At 40.1% G+C, this 15,149-nt stretch overlaps 1 protein-coding gene across 1 annotated transcript in view; it reads left to right on the top strand.

Moving 5' to 3' along the window:
• UTP20 (UTP20 small subunit processome component) overlaps positions 1 to 15,149 on the top strand; it is a 114,819-nt gene that overhangs the window by 10,338 nt on the left and 89,332 nt on the right. The window contains exons 11-15 of the mRNA XM_064283688.1: positions 1,350 to 1,427; positions 4,209 to 4,387; positions 8,272 to 8,421; positions 8,553 to 8,641; positions 10,944 to 11,049. Of these exons, the coding sequence (XP_064139758.1) occupies positions 1,350 to 1,427; positions 4,209 to 4,387; positions 8,272 to 8,421; positions 8,553 to 8,641; positions 10,944 to 11,049 (602 nt within the window). The remainder of the gene's footprint in view (positions 1 to 1,349; positions 1,428 to 4,208; positions 4,388 to 8,271; positions 8,422 to 8,552; positions 8,642 to 10,943; positions 11,050 to 15,149) is intronic.

Genomic DNA, 15,149 nt, shown 5'->3' with positions numbered 1-15,149 from the left:
AAACAAACTGTAGTAAAAGCTAAATCGAGTCAACAAATATTCAACAAATGTATGTGTGGCTTACCATGTGCTGGCTATGGGGCTAAGTTTTCTAGGGTGAACAATATGGTGCCTGTGTTTTTTCCATTGTTGTAGGGGAAGAGGGAGGTTGAGAGTATTTATAATCTAGTAGGAAAAGACTATATTACAATGATTAGTTCTGCCTGGGGTTGAGGAACAGAGAAGCCTTTCCAAAGGTCTTAACTTTGGAGTAGTCTTTGAAGGTTAAAGAGCAGTCAGCCAGTCCCAGGAGTTAAAAACACTAGGAGGTGATGAAAAATTTGGCAATGGATGCTGGTGATAGTTACGCAATATGATTGATAATATGATCCTGTAATTGGTTGCGTTGAGTTGTACATGTGAAAAATACTGAATTGGCAAGTATTGTGTTATCTGTATTTTTACAGCAATAAAAAAATAAAAAACAAATACTAGGAGAGGGAATAGCAAAGGCACGTATGTATTCATAAACTTACACAGTCTGGGCACGTGGACCCATGAGGAAATGTGATGGGATATCAGCAAAAGCTCTGCTTGGCTTTGAAAAGTTAGATTGGATTATTTTAGAGAGTTTGGAATATGGATTGGAGTGACGTACGTTTGAAGATAGAGCAACTAGGCTCTTCCTAAGTGTACCGGTACGCCTCTTAAAACCCAAAAACCAAACCCATTGCCGTTGAGTTGATTCCAACTCATAGCAACCCTGTAGGATAGAGTAGAACCACCCCATAGGATTTCCAAGGCTAGAAATCTCTATGGAAGCAGACTACCACATCTTTCTCCTGCAGAGTGGCTGGTGGGTTTGAACCACTGACCTTTTGGTTAGTTGCCAAGCGCTTTAACTGCTGTACCACTGGGGCTCTGTACACTCTTAGGAAGGTATAAAATTGTGCTATTTGTCCTTTCATAATTTTCTGGACCTGGGAAAGAATTGAACCTCTCTTAGGCAGAGTCCTGTGTAACCACTAAGAATGTAGCACCCTTCACATCTGTGAAAGTTCTTTTGGAGAAGGCCAAACATTTGGACAGAATGCTGGTTGAAGTGTGTCCACCTTTCCTTACTCTAGCTGAGGAGGAGGGTTCAGTGCCTGTATTTCACATCTGGGGTGTGTCCCTTTGCACAATGACAAATTCAGGGACCAATTACTTTCTGCCCCCTTTGGCTACATTAACTTGTATCAAGCGTCCCACTACTTCCTGCTTTTGCAAGTAGAAGCACTTTTGCAGGTTTTGGGTGTTTTTAATTTACAGAAATGGGGCAAGTTCTCTCTGTGTACTTGTGTTAATATCTTTGTACCTGTGGTCCACAGACTTTTGAGAGCGGATCTGAAAGACATTTAATTTTGGATTTTTCTGAAGTCATGTTTGCTATGGAGCAGTTTGAGCAGGTAAGCAAGATATTAAGTTTTGAGCTTTTTAAAAAATCTTTTGTGATAAAATAATCAAATTTGAAATTTTGTGGGTTTTTTTGGAGAGGAACAAAATAAGTGCTTGATGTTCTAGTCAGTTTTTTTTGTTTTTGTTTTTAAAGAAATTATATTCCAATTCTAGGTTATAATTGAAAGTTTATTTTATATGTTAGGACATTAAAAATGATATCAGGTAGCCAACTTGTTTAATAATTCTTTAGGAAGTTAGACCACCATGGAGTAAAATTAAAAGAACCGTTTAAGGAACTTTTATGTGAATTTGAAGAATAGAAAACAATTTTTAAAAGAGTTTGCATTGGAGGAAGATTATAAAATTTTCATTAGTGCAAAATAGATACTTGGTAGAAATCTTTCATATCAAGTCCTGAATTGATTGTGTCCTTGTCCCCTCTTCCCCTCCACCTCCATCAAACATTTTTATAGCTAATAACCCTGTAATATACTTCTTGGAACCCTGTCTCTGTATCTATTCTTTCATTATTACCATTTATCTTTAAAAACAATGTATATACCCACTCCTCACTTATCAAAATAGTTAGGTTCCAAAGACCAAGTTGTTATGTGGAAATCATCATCGTGTGAAAATGACCATGTCAGATCAAAAAATGGAGGATGACTACGTCATTACATAATTGCCAAATTACATCATTACGTAACTGCCAGACCACTCAAAATCATGGCCTAGTCAAGCTGACACATAACCTTAACCATCACATCCAGTGTTACTCTTACCTCACACCTTGGTGTTCATTACTGCCAGACGTACACTGTTAGTACGCAAAATTGTCAATTAGTAGATTTTTTGCTGTTGTCATAAGTGTGAAATATAGGATAATGAGATAGTTGATAAGTGAGGAGTATGTGTATTCTCATTTGTCTCAAAAAAACCTTTTTTTGTGTGTGTCCTAGATCCTGTTTCTTTTCACCCAAGGGAGGGCTCTTTATCTCGCTATGGTTTTGCAACTGCCTCTTTTCTTTGTATCCTGACAAGATACTGGATCTTTTTTTTTTTTTTTTTAATCTTAGTTTTATCCAAGTAGCATGTGCTCATGGAAACCCTGGTGGCGTAGTGGTTAAGTGCTACAGCTGCTAACCAAAGGGTTGGCAGTTCGAATCCACCAGGCTCTCCTTGGAAACTCTATGGGCAGTTCTGCTCTGTCCTATAGGGCTGCTATGAGTTGAAATCGACACAGCGTCACTGGGTTTGGTTTTTGGTTTTTTATGTGTTCATAGTTTAAAAAGTCAAACAAGGCTAAAAGGCTTGATCTTCCACTCCAATGTTGTTCACCAGTAACAACCACATCTAGTGATTTTTAGCTGTTTCTTCTGGTATTTACTTCATATTTTTAAATCATCTGAATATGCTGCTTTTCCTTGATTTGTAAATTTTACTTCTTACCTGTAGACCTCCTCCTTTGGTAATGGACATTGCTTCTTTTACAACTCCTGTCCTTCCCCTTATCCTCCCAATAGCGTTAACAAATTTTGGTTGAATCCGTATTTGCCCTATACTTAATTTATATAAATAAGTAGTATTTTATGGTTACATTTTTTTAAATGTACTTTTTCTTTTTTTGGAGTTAATTGCTTCCTTTAAAAGAAATTGGAAATTGTTTTATTTGAATATCTGTGCAGTGAGTCTGTCCTGCAACAGCTTTATAATATGCCTTTCACATGGTAAACTATCAGATAATTTAATACTTCAATTTTTCTTTCTTAGAGGTCATCCTCCTAGAGCAATTCCAGGCTGAATGGGTTGCTTTCTAAGCCTACTGTATGAATGTCATACTAGGACTTCTTTTTGCTTCTCTCCTGCTTCCTGATCCCTATGTCTTCCTCTTTTTATGGTTTATTCTCTTATTTTGATGGAACACATTTTCCAGAGGTTCCTGAGAAAGGGTGAATAGAGGTAAAATTTTGAGATTTAGTATGTCTGAAAATGTCTTTTTCTTCTCCTCACACTCTATTGATAGTTTGGCTAGTTATAGAATTCCGTATTCTAAATCACTTTCTCTCAGAGTTTTGAAGGCATTTCTCTATTGTCTTCTACCTTTCACTATTTCTATGGAGAGGTCTAATGCAATTATGATCCCTGATTGTTTATTTATGATTCTTTTTTTTTTTTCTGCCTGGAGGTATCTTAGTTATCTAGTGCTGCTATAACAGAAATACCACAAGTGGATGGCTTTAACAAAGAGAAATTAATTTTCTTACAGTCTAGTAGGTTACAAGTCCAAATTTAGGACATCTGCTCTGGGGGAAGGCTTTCTTTCTTTCACTGTCGGCTCTGGAGGAAGGTCCTTGTCCTCAATCTTCCCCTGGTCAAGGAGCTTCTTAGGCACAGGGACCCCAGGTCCAAAGGATGCACTCTGTTCCTGGTGCTGCTTTCTTGGTGGTTATGAGATCAGCAACTCTCTGCTTGCTTCCCTTTCCCTTTATCTCTTGAGAGATAAAAGGTGGTGCAGGCCACACCCTAGGGAAACCCCCTTTATCTTGGATCAGGGAGGTGACCTGAGTAAGGGTGGTGTTACAATCCCACCCTAATCCTCAGCATAAAATTACAATCACAAAGTGGTGGGTAACCACACAGTACTGGGAGTCATGGCCTAACCAAGTTGATATACATGTTTTGGGGGGGATATAATTCAATGCATGACAGGAGGTATTAGAATCTTCCCTTTATTAGATGTCCCGGAATTTATATCTGTTAATAAGTGTGATTTTCTTTCTAATTTTTAGCTTTTTCTACCAAGCTTTCTCTCATATATTGAAAATTGCTTCTTGATTGATGATGTTACGGTCAAAGATGAAGCTCTGGCCACTTTGGCCAAACTCATTCTGAACAAAGCACCACCTCCCACTGCTGGTTCGATGGCCATTGAAAAGTACCCTCTGGTTTTCTCACAGCAGACAGTAGGGTAAGTTTTGTCTTTAATCCATTTATTTGTTGGTAAGATTACCCATTTAAATAAAATGCATTAAGAATACTGTGAGAAATGTAGATCTGTAAGTATTAACTGGAAAGATGTCCACAATATATTGTTACTTGAAAAAAGCAAGGTATAAAATTGTACATATAGTGTGATTCCATTTTGCAGAGTTAAAAAAAAAAAAAGTGTATATAACATATACATGTATAAGGGTATACAAACCTGTTGACTTTGTTTACATCAAGAGGGTGGTAAAGAAAAGAAAGAGGTGGCTACTAATTTTTTTCCAAAATAATTGTACATTCACATGCAGTTGTAAGAAATAGTACAGAGAGGTCCCATGTACCCTTCATCTAGTTTCCCCAGTGGTAGCATCTTGTACAAGTATGCTGTAGCATTAGAACTAGGAAACTGACATTGATAAAATCCACCTGCCTTATTCCAGTTTCACCAGTTATATATACACTCGTCTGTGTGCACGTATGTTCTATGCAGTTTTATTACATGTGTAGATTTGTATAACCATCACCACCACAGTCCAGTTTCTGATCTGTCCCATCTCCACAAGGGTCCCTCATGCTACCTTTCAGTAGCCACACTCACCCACCCCGCCCCTAACCCCTGGCAACCACTAATCTGTTCTCCATCTCTGTAATTTTGTCATGTCAAGAATGTTGCATAAATGTAATTATAACCATGTGTAATCTTTTGAGACTGACGTTTTTCATTCGGCATGATTCCCTTGCCATCCATGCAAGTTGTATGTATCAATAGTTCATTGCTTTTTATTGCTGGGTGGTATTCCATGGTATGGCTATACCACAGTTTGTTTAATCATCCACCCATTAAAAGATGTTTAGGTTGTTTCCAGTTTTTGTCTGTTAATGAAGACAGCTGCTGTGAACATTCATATACATATATTTTCACATCCTTGGGATAAATGCCCAGAACCACAGTTGTTGGGTTGTATGATATGTGCATGTTTGGTTTTATAAGAAACTGCCATACTCTTTTCTGGAGTGGATATACCATTTCACATTCCCACCAGCAATATACGAGCGCTCCAGTTTCTCCATATCCTTACCAGCATTTGGTATTACCACAATTTTTTTTGACATTCTAATAGGTATATAGTACTCTTTCATTGTGGTCTCAAATTGCATTTCCCTGATGGCTGATGATGTTGAACATCTTTTCATGTGCTTATTGACAATCTGTATATCCTCTTGGTGAAATGTTTGTTCATATATAGTTTGCAAATGTTTTCTCCTGGTCTGTACCTTGTCTTTTTCTTAACAAGGCTTTTCACAGAACAAAAGTTTTTAATTTGGATAAAGTCCAGTTTATCAGCTTTCCCTTTTACATACCATGCTTTGGGTGTCATGTCTAAGCGCTCTCTTCCTGGCCCTATGTCCTGCAGATTTTCTTTTTTTTTTTCTCAAAATTTTATAATATTATTTTACATTTAATCCTGTGATTCATCTAACTTTTGTATGAAACGTGAAGTTTAAGTTGAAGTTTTATTTTTTTTTTTGTCTGTGAAGTCCCTGGGTGGTGCATCTGGTTAAGTATTTGGCTACTAACCGAAAGGTTGGCAGTTCAGATCTACCCAGAGGCACCTCAGAAGAGAGGCCTGGTGATCTACTTCTGAAATATCACAGCCATTAAAAACGTTGCGGAGTGCAGTTCTACTCTGAAACACATGGAGTCATCATGAGTCAGAATCAACCTGACAACTGGTTTGGATATTTTTGGTATGGATGTCCAGTTGCTCCAGCACCATTTGTTTGCTGTCCTTCCTCCATTGAATTGCTTTTTCACCTTTGTCAAAAATGAGTTGTGCATATTTGTGTGGATCTATCTCTGGATTCTTTTTCATTGATTGATGTGTCTGTTCTTCTCCCCAAACCATACTGTCTCGATAACTATAGCTATAAAATAAATCATGAAATTTGATAGATTGATTCATCTTTATTCTTTTTCAGAATTGTTGTAGCTATTCCAGGTTCTTTACTTTTCTATATAAATTTTAGGAGAAGTTTGTCTGTGTCTACAAAAAAAAGCTTGCTGAGATTTTGATAGGAATTGCATTAATCCTATAAACCAATTTGAGGAGAATTGACAGCTGCCCAAGGATACACAAAACTTAAATTTGTTTATGTCAGGAAGGTCTTAAGAAAAAAGATGACAATTAATTTTAAGATTATATATATTTACGTTACTGGAATTGTTAAGAGGACTGTGGGTTACTTTCTTAATGGAACATAACAAATACCCTTCAGAATTAAAAAAAAAAAAATGTTTAAATCTGTGAGAGGATTCTGCTATTGTTTTTTAAATAGTTGGGTGATGTGCTTCTAGGAATTATGCATTAGGAAATAGTTCCCTTGTCATTTCTGTTTTTACACTTAATTTCTACAATTTCTATTGGATTCGTTAGACCTGTTGCTGCATTTGTAGTTTGCTTTGGGGTGGAAAGACTAGATGGACATTCCTTAAGCTTCAGCTGAGTACTAGGCTTTGAAGTTTCAAACATTCACTGAGGTGGGTGTCACTGTTCCCACAGTAACAAAGCAGAGTTGGTTTTTGAGCTCAGCCAGCTTGAGTTTCCGGAGGAACTCATCCTCTTGCATGGTGCTCTTTTGCCCACCTTGAAAGTAGCTTCTCTTTCAAAACATACCAACAGCCTCAGGTTGGTTTTCTTAATTTCGTGAGTTCTGATTCCTGAGGAATATGTAATGAATGAATAGCTTCTTTAGAATTCTTCCTTTGGAACTTTTCTCTTGATTTCACAACACCAAGCCAACCTACAGCAGGCAAATAGCTTATAAGTGGCTGAAACTATGGGTTCTTTGTGGTGAGATGAAGCTGCTTTGTGGTTGACTTTGCAAGGGGAAGCCCGGGCCTCACTGAGGCTGGGCATCAGAACTCACACTGTCACCTCGGCCACCTCAAATCCTCCTTGGAATGTCGCAGGGTAAGAATAAGTAAATAAATGCAGGCATGTTAATTTAGGGCTGGTTTCTCTGCGAAAACATCCCTCTACCACCCCCCACAGAGATAAGGTGTGTATGAATGGTCATCTTTGTCTTGACTCCTCTGTGAAGATTTGTTTGATAATAATTTGAATATTCTTAGTAACACTCCATCCACCCATCTCACAGGATTTGTTGTGAGAATAAAAATAGATAATAGATGTGAAAGAACTCTTCAGAAGATAAAGTTATTCCTTCATATGACAAATATTGTGTCAGGCACTGTTGTTGGCACTGGGGGTACAATGATGAATCAGGGAAGGTTCCTTCTTTGGGGGAGATTACATTCTTGGGGAAAGGGATGTGGTGGGGCAGATAAACAAAATGATTTTAGATGGTGATAAAAATAAATAAAACAGGTGTTGAGAGGGAGAGTGGATGAAGGGGAGGCGTTACTTCTCTGGACCACGATTGTAATGATGGGAGGGCTTCAGCCGTGCAGAGAGCCGGATGAAAGGCCTTCAAGGCAGAGGGAGAGCTACTGCAAAGTCTCTAAGATAGGAATGAACTGTGCATGTTTGAGGAACAGAGAAAAGGCCAGTGTGGCCAAAGAGCGCTGAGCAAGGAAAAGAGGGGATGAGAGGAGATGAGAGAGGTAAGTGAGGACCAGATCACATAGTGCCTTATAGGCTGAGGTAAGGAGTGTGGATTTTATTGGAGGAGCTTGTTGGCCATTGTGAGGCAGGGGAATCATGGCAACAGATGACTCACATTTGTGTAGTTGTTTATGTTCAACCACTAACAACACTTCCCCAAAATGTTCCACACGTGGAGAGGCAAGAGCCATTACAATCTTTCCTATTCTAAGGATATTTTTTTTATCTTTTCATCCTTCAGATCCTATTTAAAGCAGACTAGATCCAAGGGAGAGAAGGAACAGAGTCCAGTACTGGATCATCTCTTATCTATAATTCAGTTACCTCCAAATGAAGATGCGACTTACCTTTCACATTCTTGGGCAGCCCTGGTAGTGTTACCTCATATTAGGTAAGGAACTATGTTTAGTTTTGAAAGAAATACCTAACATGCTGACTTAAATTATTGACTAAGCCATTGCTTGAAAAGGCCACTGAATGCCAGTTTGAACTTTTCCCTTTTTCTCCCTACTTCTTGGACAGACCTCTTGAGAAAGAGAAGGTGATACAACTAGTCACGTGCCTTATAGAGTCACTCTTCATGACTGTTGACAGAGGGAGCTTTGGAAAAGGTCAGTTACAATCAGCATTTGTTCCCTTACCTTTCTTTATGGGTACATGCAGAGTAAGTGTAAACATCCGGCATTCCAGAGAATAGTAATTACATTGTCTTCTAGCAAAACCTCCCGTGTGATAAACCCAGAAAGAAAGAAGGTAAGATGGAGGTTGCACTTGTTTCCAACAATGCGGCAGCTAGGTCAGGGTCACTTGGATGTAAGGTGATCTGAAGGATCCGCAGTGTCAGAAGGATGTCATGGTGTGTGAGCTGCTCCTGCTCAAGCCCCAGCGATAGCCCTGGTAAGCACTTCATGCTTTGGGCATTCTAATCGCTTACACTGAGCAAGATACATTCTTTTACAACCCTCTGGCTGCCCTCAAAGACGCCCTGGTGACACAGTGCTTAAGTGCTCCGCTGCTAACTGGAAACGTCAGTGGTTCTAACGCACCAACCACTCTTCAGGAGAGAGGTGTGGCAGTCTTCCATAAAGATTTATAGCCTTGGAAATCCTATGGGGCAGCTCTACTCTGTCCCATAGGGTCATTATGAGCCAGAATCAATCAGTGGCATTGGGTCTGGTTTTGGATTTTTGGCTGCCCTCAAACATGCATCCCCTCTGCTTGGAGTCCTTTCTGGATCTTTGTCATTTGATGAATTCCTGCTTATGTTGCAAAGCTCAGCTCCTCACAGAAGGCCTTCATGATTTCCCCAGGCAGAATTAGGCTGCCCAAAGCACCATGTCTTACTGTATACTTGCAGGTTTCCCCAACTAGCTTAAGATCCGCACTTTGAAAGCAGGTATTTTACTTTATTTAAGTACAGTGTTTTATAGATAGATAGATAGTTTATTTTATTTTTGTTGTTGTTGAGAATGTACACAGCAGAACACACACCAATTCTATAATTTCTGCATGTACAATCCAGTAACATTGATTACCTTCTTCACGTTGTGCAACCATTCTCATCCTCCCTTTTTGAATTGTTCCCCTCCATTAACATAAACTCACTGCCCCCTAAGTTTCCTATCTAATCTTTCAAGTTGCTGTTGTCGGTTCAATCTATATAGACAGTTCTTAAAAGAGGACGATGCTCAAGGCATACAGCCTTTACTAGGTAAGCTAAACTATTGTTCGGTTTTAAGAAGACTTCAGGGGATATTTTTGGTTTAAGGTTTCAAGATTATCTCAGGGCAATAGTTTCAGGGGTTCATTCAGCCTCAGTGGCTCCAGAAAGTCTAGAGTCCATGAGAATTTGAAATTCTGTTCTTCATTTACCCACTTTTGATCAGGATTCTTCTATCAAATCTTTGATCAAAATGTTCAGTAATGGTAGCTGGGCACCATCCAGTTCTTCTGATCTCATGGCAAAGGAGGCAGTTGTTCATGGAGGCAATTAGCCACACATTCCATATCCTCCTCCTGTTCTACACTGTTTTTTTTAACACACGCATTCACTCACTTAAATATCAGTGTACTAGATTCTGTGTTAGACACTGAGCAAAGAGAGGATAAAGTAGATTTGCCCCATTTCAGGTGTTCATTAGCCACATGTGGCTAGTGGTTACCATATTGTATAGCACAAGTATAGAACATTTCCACCTTTGTGGAAGTTCTGTTAGACAGTGCTGGTCTAGAGTCTAGGGTTGGAGCTGGAAAACTTTTCCTGTAAGGGACTTAATAGTAAATATTTTAGGTTTTAGGGCCACATTCAGCCTTTATGGCACATTTCTTTTTGTTGTTGTTGTTACTTTTTTTTTTTTAAGCAACCCTTTAAAAATGTAAAAAACATTGTTAAGCTTGCAGGCTGTATAAAAACAGGCCGCCTACCCAGTTTGGCCTGTGGGCCATCATTTGCCAACTTCTAGTTTAGGGATTAAACGAGTGTTTGTTAATGTTATTAATTGAAGGGATTATCGGTAGTAGCCATTGGATATGCAACTTATAAGTGGGAGAGATAAAATTGACATGTTTTATACAAAAATAATTTCTTAGCTTTCAAAAAGCCGAAGTCTTCTTTCCTCAGAAGTCCTAGTTTTGATAATGCCAGTGGATGGAACCATTGAACTTATTCTTCATCTCAGTTAATGGAACATAAATTTTTATTCTCTATCTCTGAATAAGTTTTTCTCTTAATAAAGTATAAGGCAAACTTCCCTTTTTCTGTTCCTTTTATATTCTGATATTTGACAGGTAATTAATTTAGAAGGCACAAATTCAAGACTTCCCACAAGTAAGTAAGTGCCAGGTAAGTGCAGTGTTTGACAGCTCATATCAAAGAGGTAAGTAATGTGGGTTCTCCTGTTTCTCTGCATTTAGGAAACTTATTTGTTCTTTGTCAAGCCGTAAATACTCTGCTGAGTTTGGAAGAATCCTCTGAACTTCTTCATTTGGTTCCTGTGGAACGTGTGAAGAATTTAATATTGTAAGTAAACCTATTTTGTGCTCAGCTTAATAATGAATAAAGTATAGAAGCTTCTTTTTTATAGACTCTTGGACGTCGTGAAAATTCTTACTTTGAACTATTTTATATCCGAGTTGTATTCACATACCAAACCAAAAACCCACTGCCATCGAGTCAATTCCAGCTCATAGTGACCTCAGCTTCCACGGCTGTAAATCTCTACAGAAGCAGATTGCCATATCTTTCTACCGCAGAGCCTCTGGTGGTTTTGAACCGCCTACCTTTTGGTTAGCAGTTGATCACTTTAACCACCGTGCCACCACGTCTTGTTTGTATTCACATCCATAAGCCATTACCTTTGAACCAATTCCAACTCAGTAGAGCTGCCCCATAGGGCTTCCAAGGAGCACCTGGTGGATTCAAACTGCTGACCTTTTGGTTAGCAGCCGTAGCTCTTAACCACTATGCCAGCAGGGTTTCCATTGTATTCACATACACAAAAAAACCTGGTGCCGTTTAATATTGATTTAGATACTCCATTTAAAATAAGTGTATTTATTGACACAATCTTTAAATACAGAATCATTTTTGGGAAGGGTTATTTTAATGTGTGTATAAACGTGTGTTATAGAGGGTCAAAAACCCATTGCTATCGAGTTGATTCCGACTCATAGTGACTCTATAGGATGGAGTAGAACTGTCCCATAGGGTTTCCAAGGAGTGCCTGGTGGATTCGAACTGTCAACCTTTTGGTTAGCAGCCATAGCTCTTAACCACTGCTCCACCTGGGCTCCAGGTTATAGAAGGCAGACATCATATAATACTGATTTACTCCCAAACATAGCATTGTGCAGTGCTGACCTTTTGTAACTTCTTCAGCGGGTCCAACATCTACATTCTCACTCCTCTCACTTCATATTCTACCTCAGCTTGACATGATCAACATTGCAGAAAACTTTCCCATCATCCTTTTCTACATGTTGAAACAATCTCCCTGCCCGCTCCCTCTTTTTTTATTTTTATTTTTTTAGTTTAATTCCCTTTCGTTTAGCCAGCCTCTGTTATTGAGGTATTGGTAGTCACACAGGGCCATTATTGGGGAGCCATTCACTACTTAGCTTAGAGCCCTTTCTGGTCAGAGCTCTTGAAAACCTGGTAAAGCCATTAGCTTCTTTTTTTGGAGTTTGATCCATTTTATTCCCATGCTTTTGTAACAGATTCATTCATTCACATCATTTATAAAATGTTTATTTGCTTTTCTCACATGCCTCACCATTCTCCGCATCAGGAGATATAATCGGTGAACAAGACAGACAAAAGTCCCTGCCCTCGTGAAGCTAAATTCTAGCAAGAAGAGAAGTCACTAAGCTCAATTAGTAATACATATAGTGTGTTAGAAGGTGGTAAGTGCTGTGGTGAAAAATAAAGCAGGGTCAGGAGATAGGGCAAGTCCGGAGGTTGCGGGATGGTGGCAGTAAGTAGAGAGGGCCTCACTGAGAAAAAGACACTTGAACAGAGACCTGAAGGCAGTGAGGAGTAAGCCACAAGGATATGGGGGGCCCTGGCTATGTTCCAGACCCAGGTAGGAGTGCCCATGCTGGGGTGTGGGAGAGGGTTAGGATGGGCCTGGCATGAGCAGCAGGAGGCCATTGTGGCTGAGTAGTGGGAGCTAATATAGGGTGTAGGGGAGCAAGAGAAGAGGTGGGGTGGGGCAGATTGTGAATGGCCTTTAGGCCATTGTAGGGCCTTGGCTGTTACTCTGAGTAGAAGGGGAAGCTACAGGAGGATTTTGTCGGGGGGTGGAGGGGGGTGACTTAGGCCTAAACAGGCTCACTCTGGCTGCTGTGTAGAGAAGAGACTGTGGGGGGACAAGGGAGGCCAGTTTGCAGTAATCCAGAACCTCTTTACATTCCCAAATCTGGATGAAGTTGCCATTTCTCTGCTGTTAATTGAATTGGTTTCAGGAAGGAACTCTTCTCCTGCGTACTTGTCACATAGGCACCACCATACTTACCATGTTACATCTTCTCTTATTCTTTACCATTGTGTTTAAGCTTCTCCCATGATATTCCTCAAATAAACAATTTTAGGCACCTCTAGAAGTTTTGAAATAGAAAGGCACACACAGCACAGAGCGGTGTCAGCAGGTCCTCTGCGGAAGGCTGCTGCCCTGGAGGCCCAGAAACCTCCAACAGGAGTGGGTCCCTCTTTGAGGGTGGGTGTGTGAACTTTCCAGTTGTAAAAGTTGTTGATGCATGGTTCTGTACTGGGTGCTGTGGTGATGAAGTGCATAGGTTTCACAGCCAGGGCAGCCTGGATTTGAATCTTGTAGCCTTGGGCAAGTTAGTTAACCTTAACTTCATTATCTCTCAAAATGAGATGGTAGTATTCCCCTATGGAGATTAAATTAGACATGTGTGCAGTAGTAGCCATATACAGATTTCGTTTATTATGTCCTTATTATGTGCCAGAGCCCTGGTGGCATAGTGGTTAAGGGCTATAACTGCTAGCCCAAAGGTCGGAAGTTCAAATCCACCAGCTGCTCCTTGGAAATCCTTTGGGGCAGTTGTATTCTGTCCTGTAAGGTCACTATGAGTCAGAATTGACTGGCTGGCAATGGGTAATGCCAGTTGCTGTTCCGAGTACTTCACATTCCTTATTGAGTTTAATTCTCAAAAGATCTCCATGAGATATGTACTGTTATCATTACAGGTGAGGGAACTAAAGTTTTAAAGTAAATCCAGAATCCAGCTACTACTCCACACCCAGGCCTAAACCACCATCATCTCTTCCTGGGTTATTGTATTAGCCTCTTTTCTTGCCACCAGTTTCACCCCGTTGCTTTCAATTCTATACCCAACAACCAGAATGATCCTCTTAAATCCAAGACAGATCGTGTCATCCTTTGCTCACAGCCCTCTGGAACAGACATTCTCAACCAGGAGCAATTTTGGAGACATTTTGGTTGTCATAACTGAGGGGCAGCTCCTGACATCTAGTGGGTAGAGGCCAGGGAAGCTGCTAAACATCCTACAATGCCCAGGGCAGCCCCTACAATACAGCTACTCAGCCCAAAATGTCAGTAGTAAGCTTGTTCAGAAACACTGCTCTAATATCTTACTCAGATTAGAATCCAAAATCCCTGTCACATTCCTCAAGGCTCTATATGGTACCCTGCCCTCATCTTCAGCCACGTTTTTTTGTTGTTGTTGTTTTTAGTACAGTTCCAGCCATGCTGGTCTCTTTGATGTTCCTCCAATAGACAAGCACACCTCTTTCTGGGACTTGGCATTTATGTTTCTTCTGCCCAGAATACTTTTCCTCCAGATAGCCACATAGCTAACTTCTCCACTTTGGTGATGCAGATAGTTCTCATCACTCCCCCTCATCCATACAGAGCAGTCTCTCGCTCTGGCCTCTGTTCCCTGATTGAGTTTTCTTCATGGCACTCACTACGGTCATCCTTATTATTTAGATTTAATGTATTTAGTTATTGGCTATCTCCCCCTATTAGAATATAAGCTCCAGGAGGATAGGGACTTGGTCTTTTCTTTAATGCCATCCACAGTGCCTAGGAAAGTCACTGGCACATAGTAGACATTCAGTAAATGCTTGCCAAATGACAATGGCACAGATTAAGCAACTTGCATAACGTTACCCTGCTGATGAATGGCAGGGCTATGGTCCAACCTAGGCTGTCTTACCCCCAAAGATCATATGCTAAACCACTCTTTATTCCTGCTTCCCTCATTAGCACAGTGCCCGGCACTTGGCAAACACTCACTTAGGACCTCCGAAACTATGGCCCCTGGACGCTTTGTTAACCCAGAACTGAAACCATTCCCAAAGCCCACTCTTCAGACAGGTTAGACAGGGGTATAAAACAAAGAATAATACATGTGAGGAGTGTGCTTCTTAGTTCAATCAGATACATGAGACCAAGTGGGCAGCTCCTGTCCAAAACCAAGATGAGAAGGCAGGAAATGACAGGAACTGGTTGAATGGACACAGGGAACCCAGGGTGGAAAGGGGGAGTGTGCTGTCACATTAAGGGGATTGCAGCTTATGCCACAGAATGATATGTGTATAAATTTTTGTATGAAATTAAAAAAAAAAACTCA

The sequence above is a fragment of the Loxodonta africana genome, chromosome 4 (assembly GCF_030014295.1).
Source record: "Loxodonta africana isolate mLoxAfr1 chromosome 4, mLoxAfr1.hap2, whole genome shotgun sequence".
Classification (NCBI taxonomy): domain Eukaryota; kingdom Metazoa; phylum Chordata; class Mammalia; order Proboscidea; family Elephantidae; genus Loxodonta; species Loxodonta africana.
The sequence above is the reverse complement of the archived record's forward strand: the minus strand, read 5'-3'. Positions and strand labels throughout refer to the sequence as shown.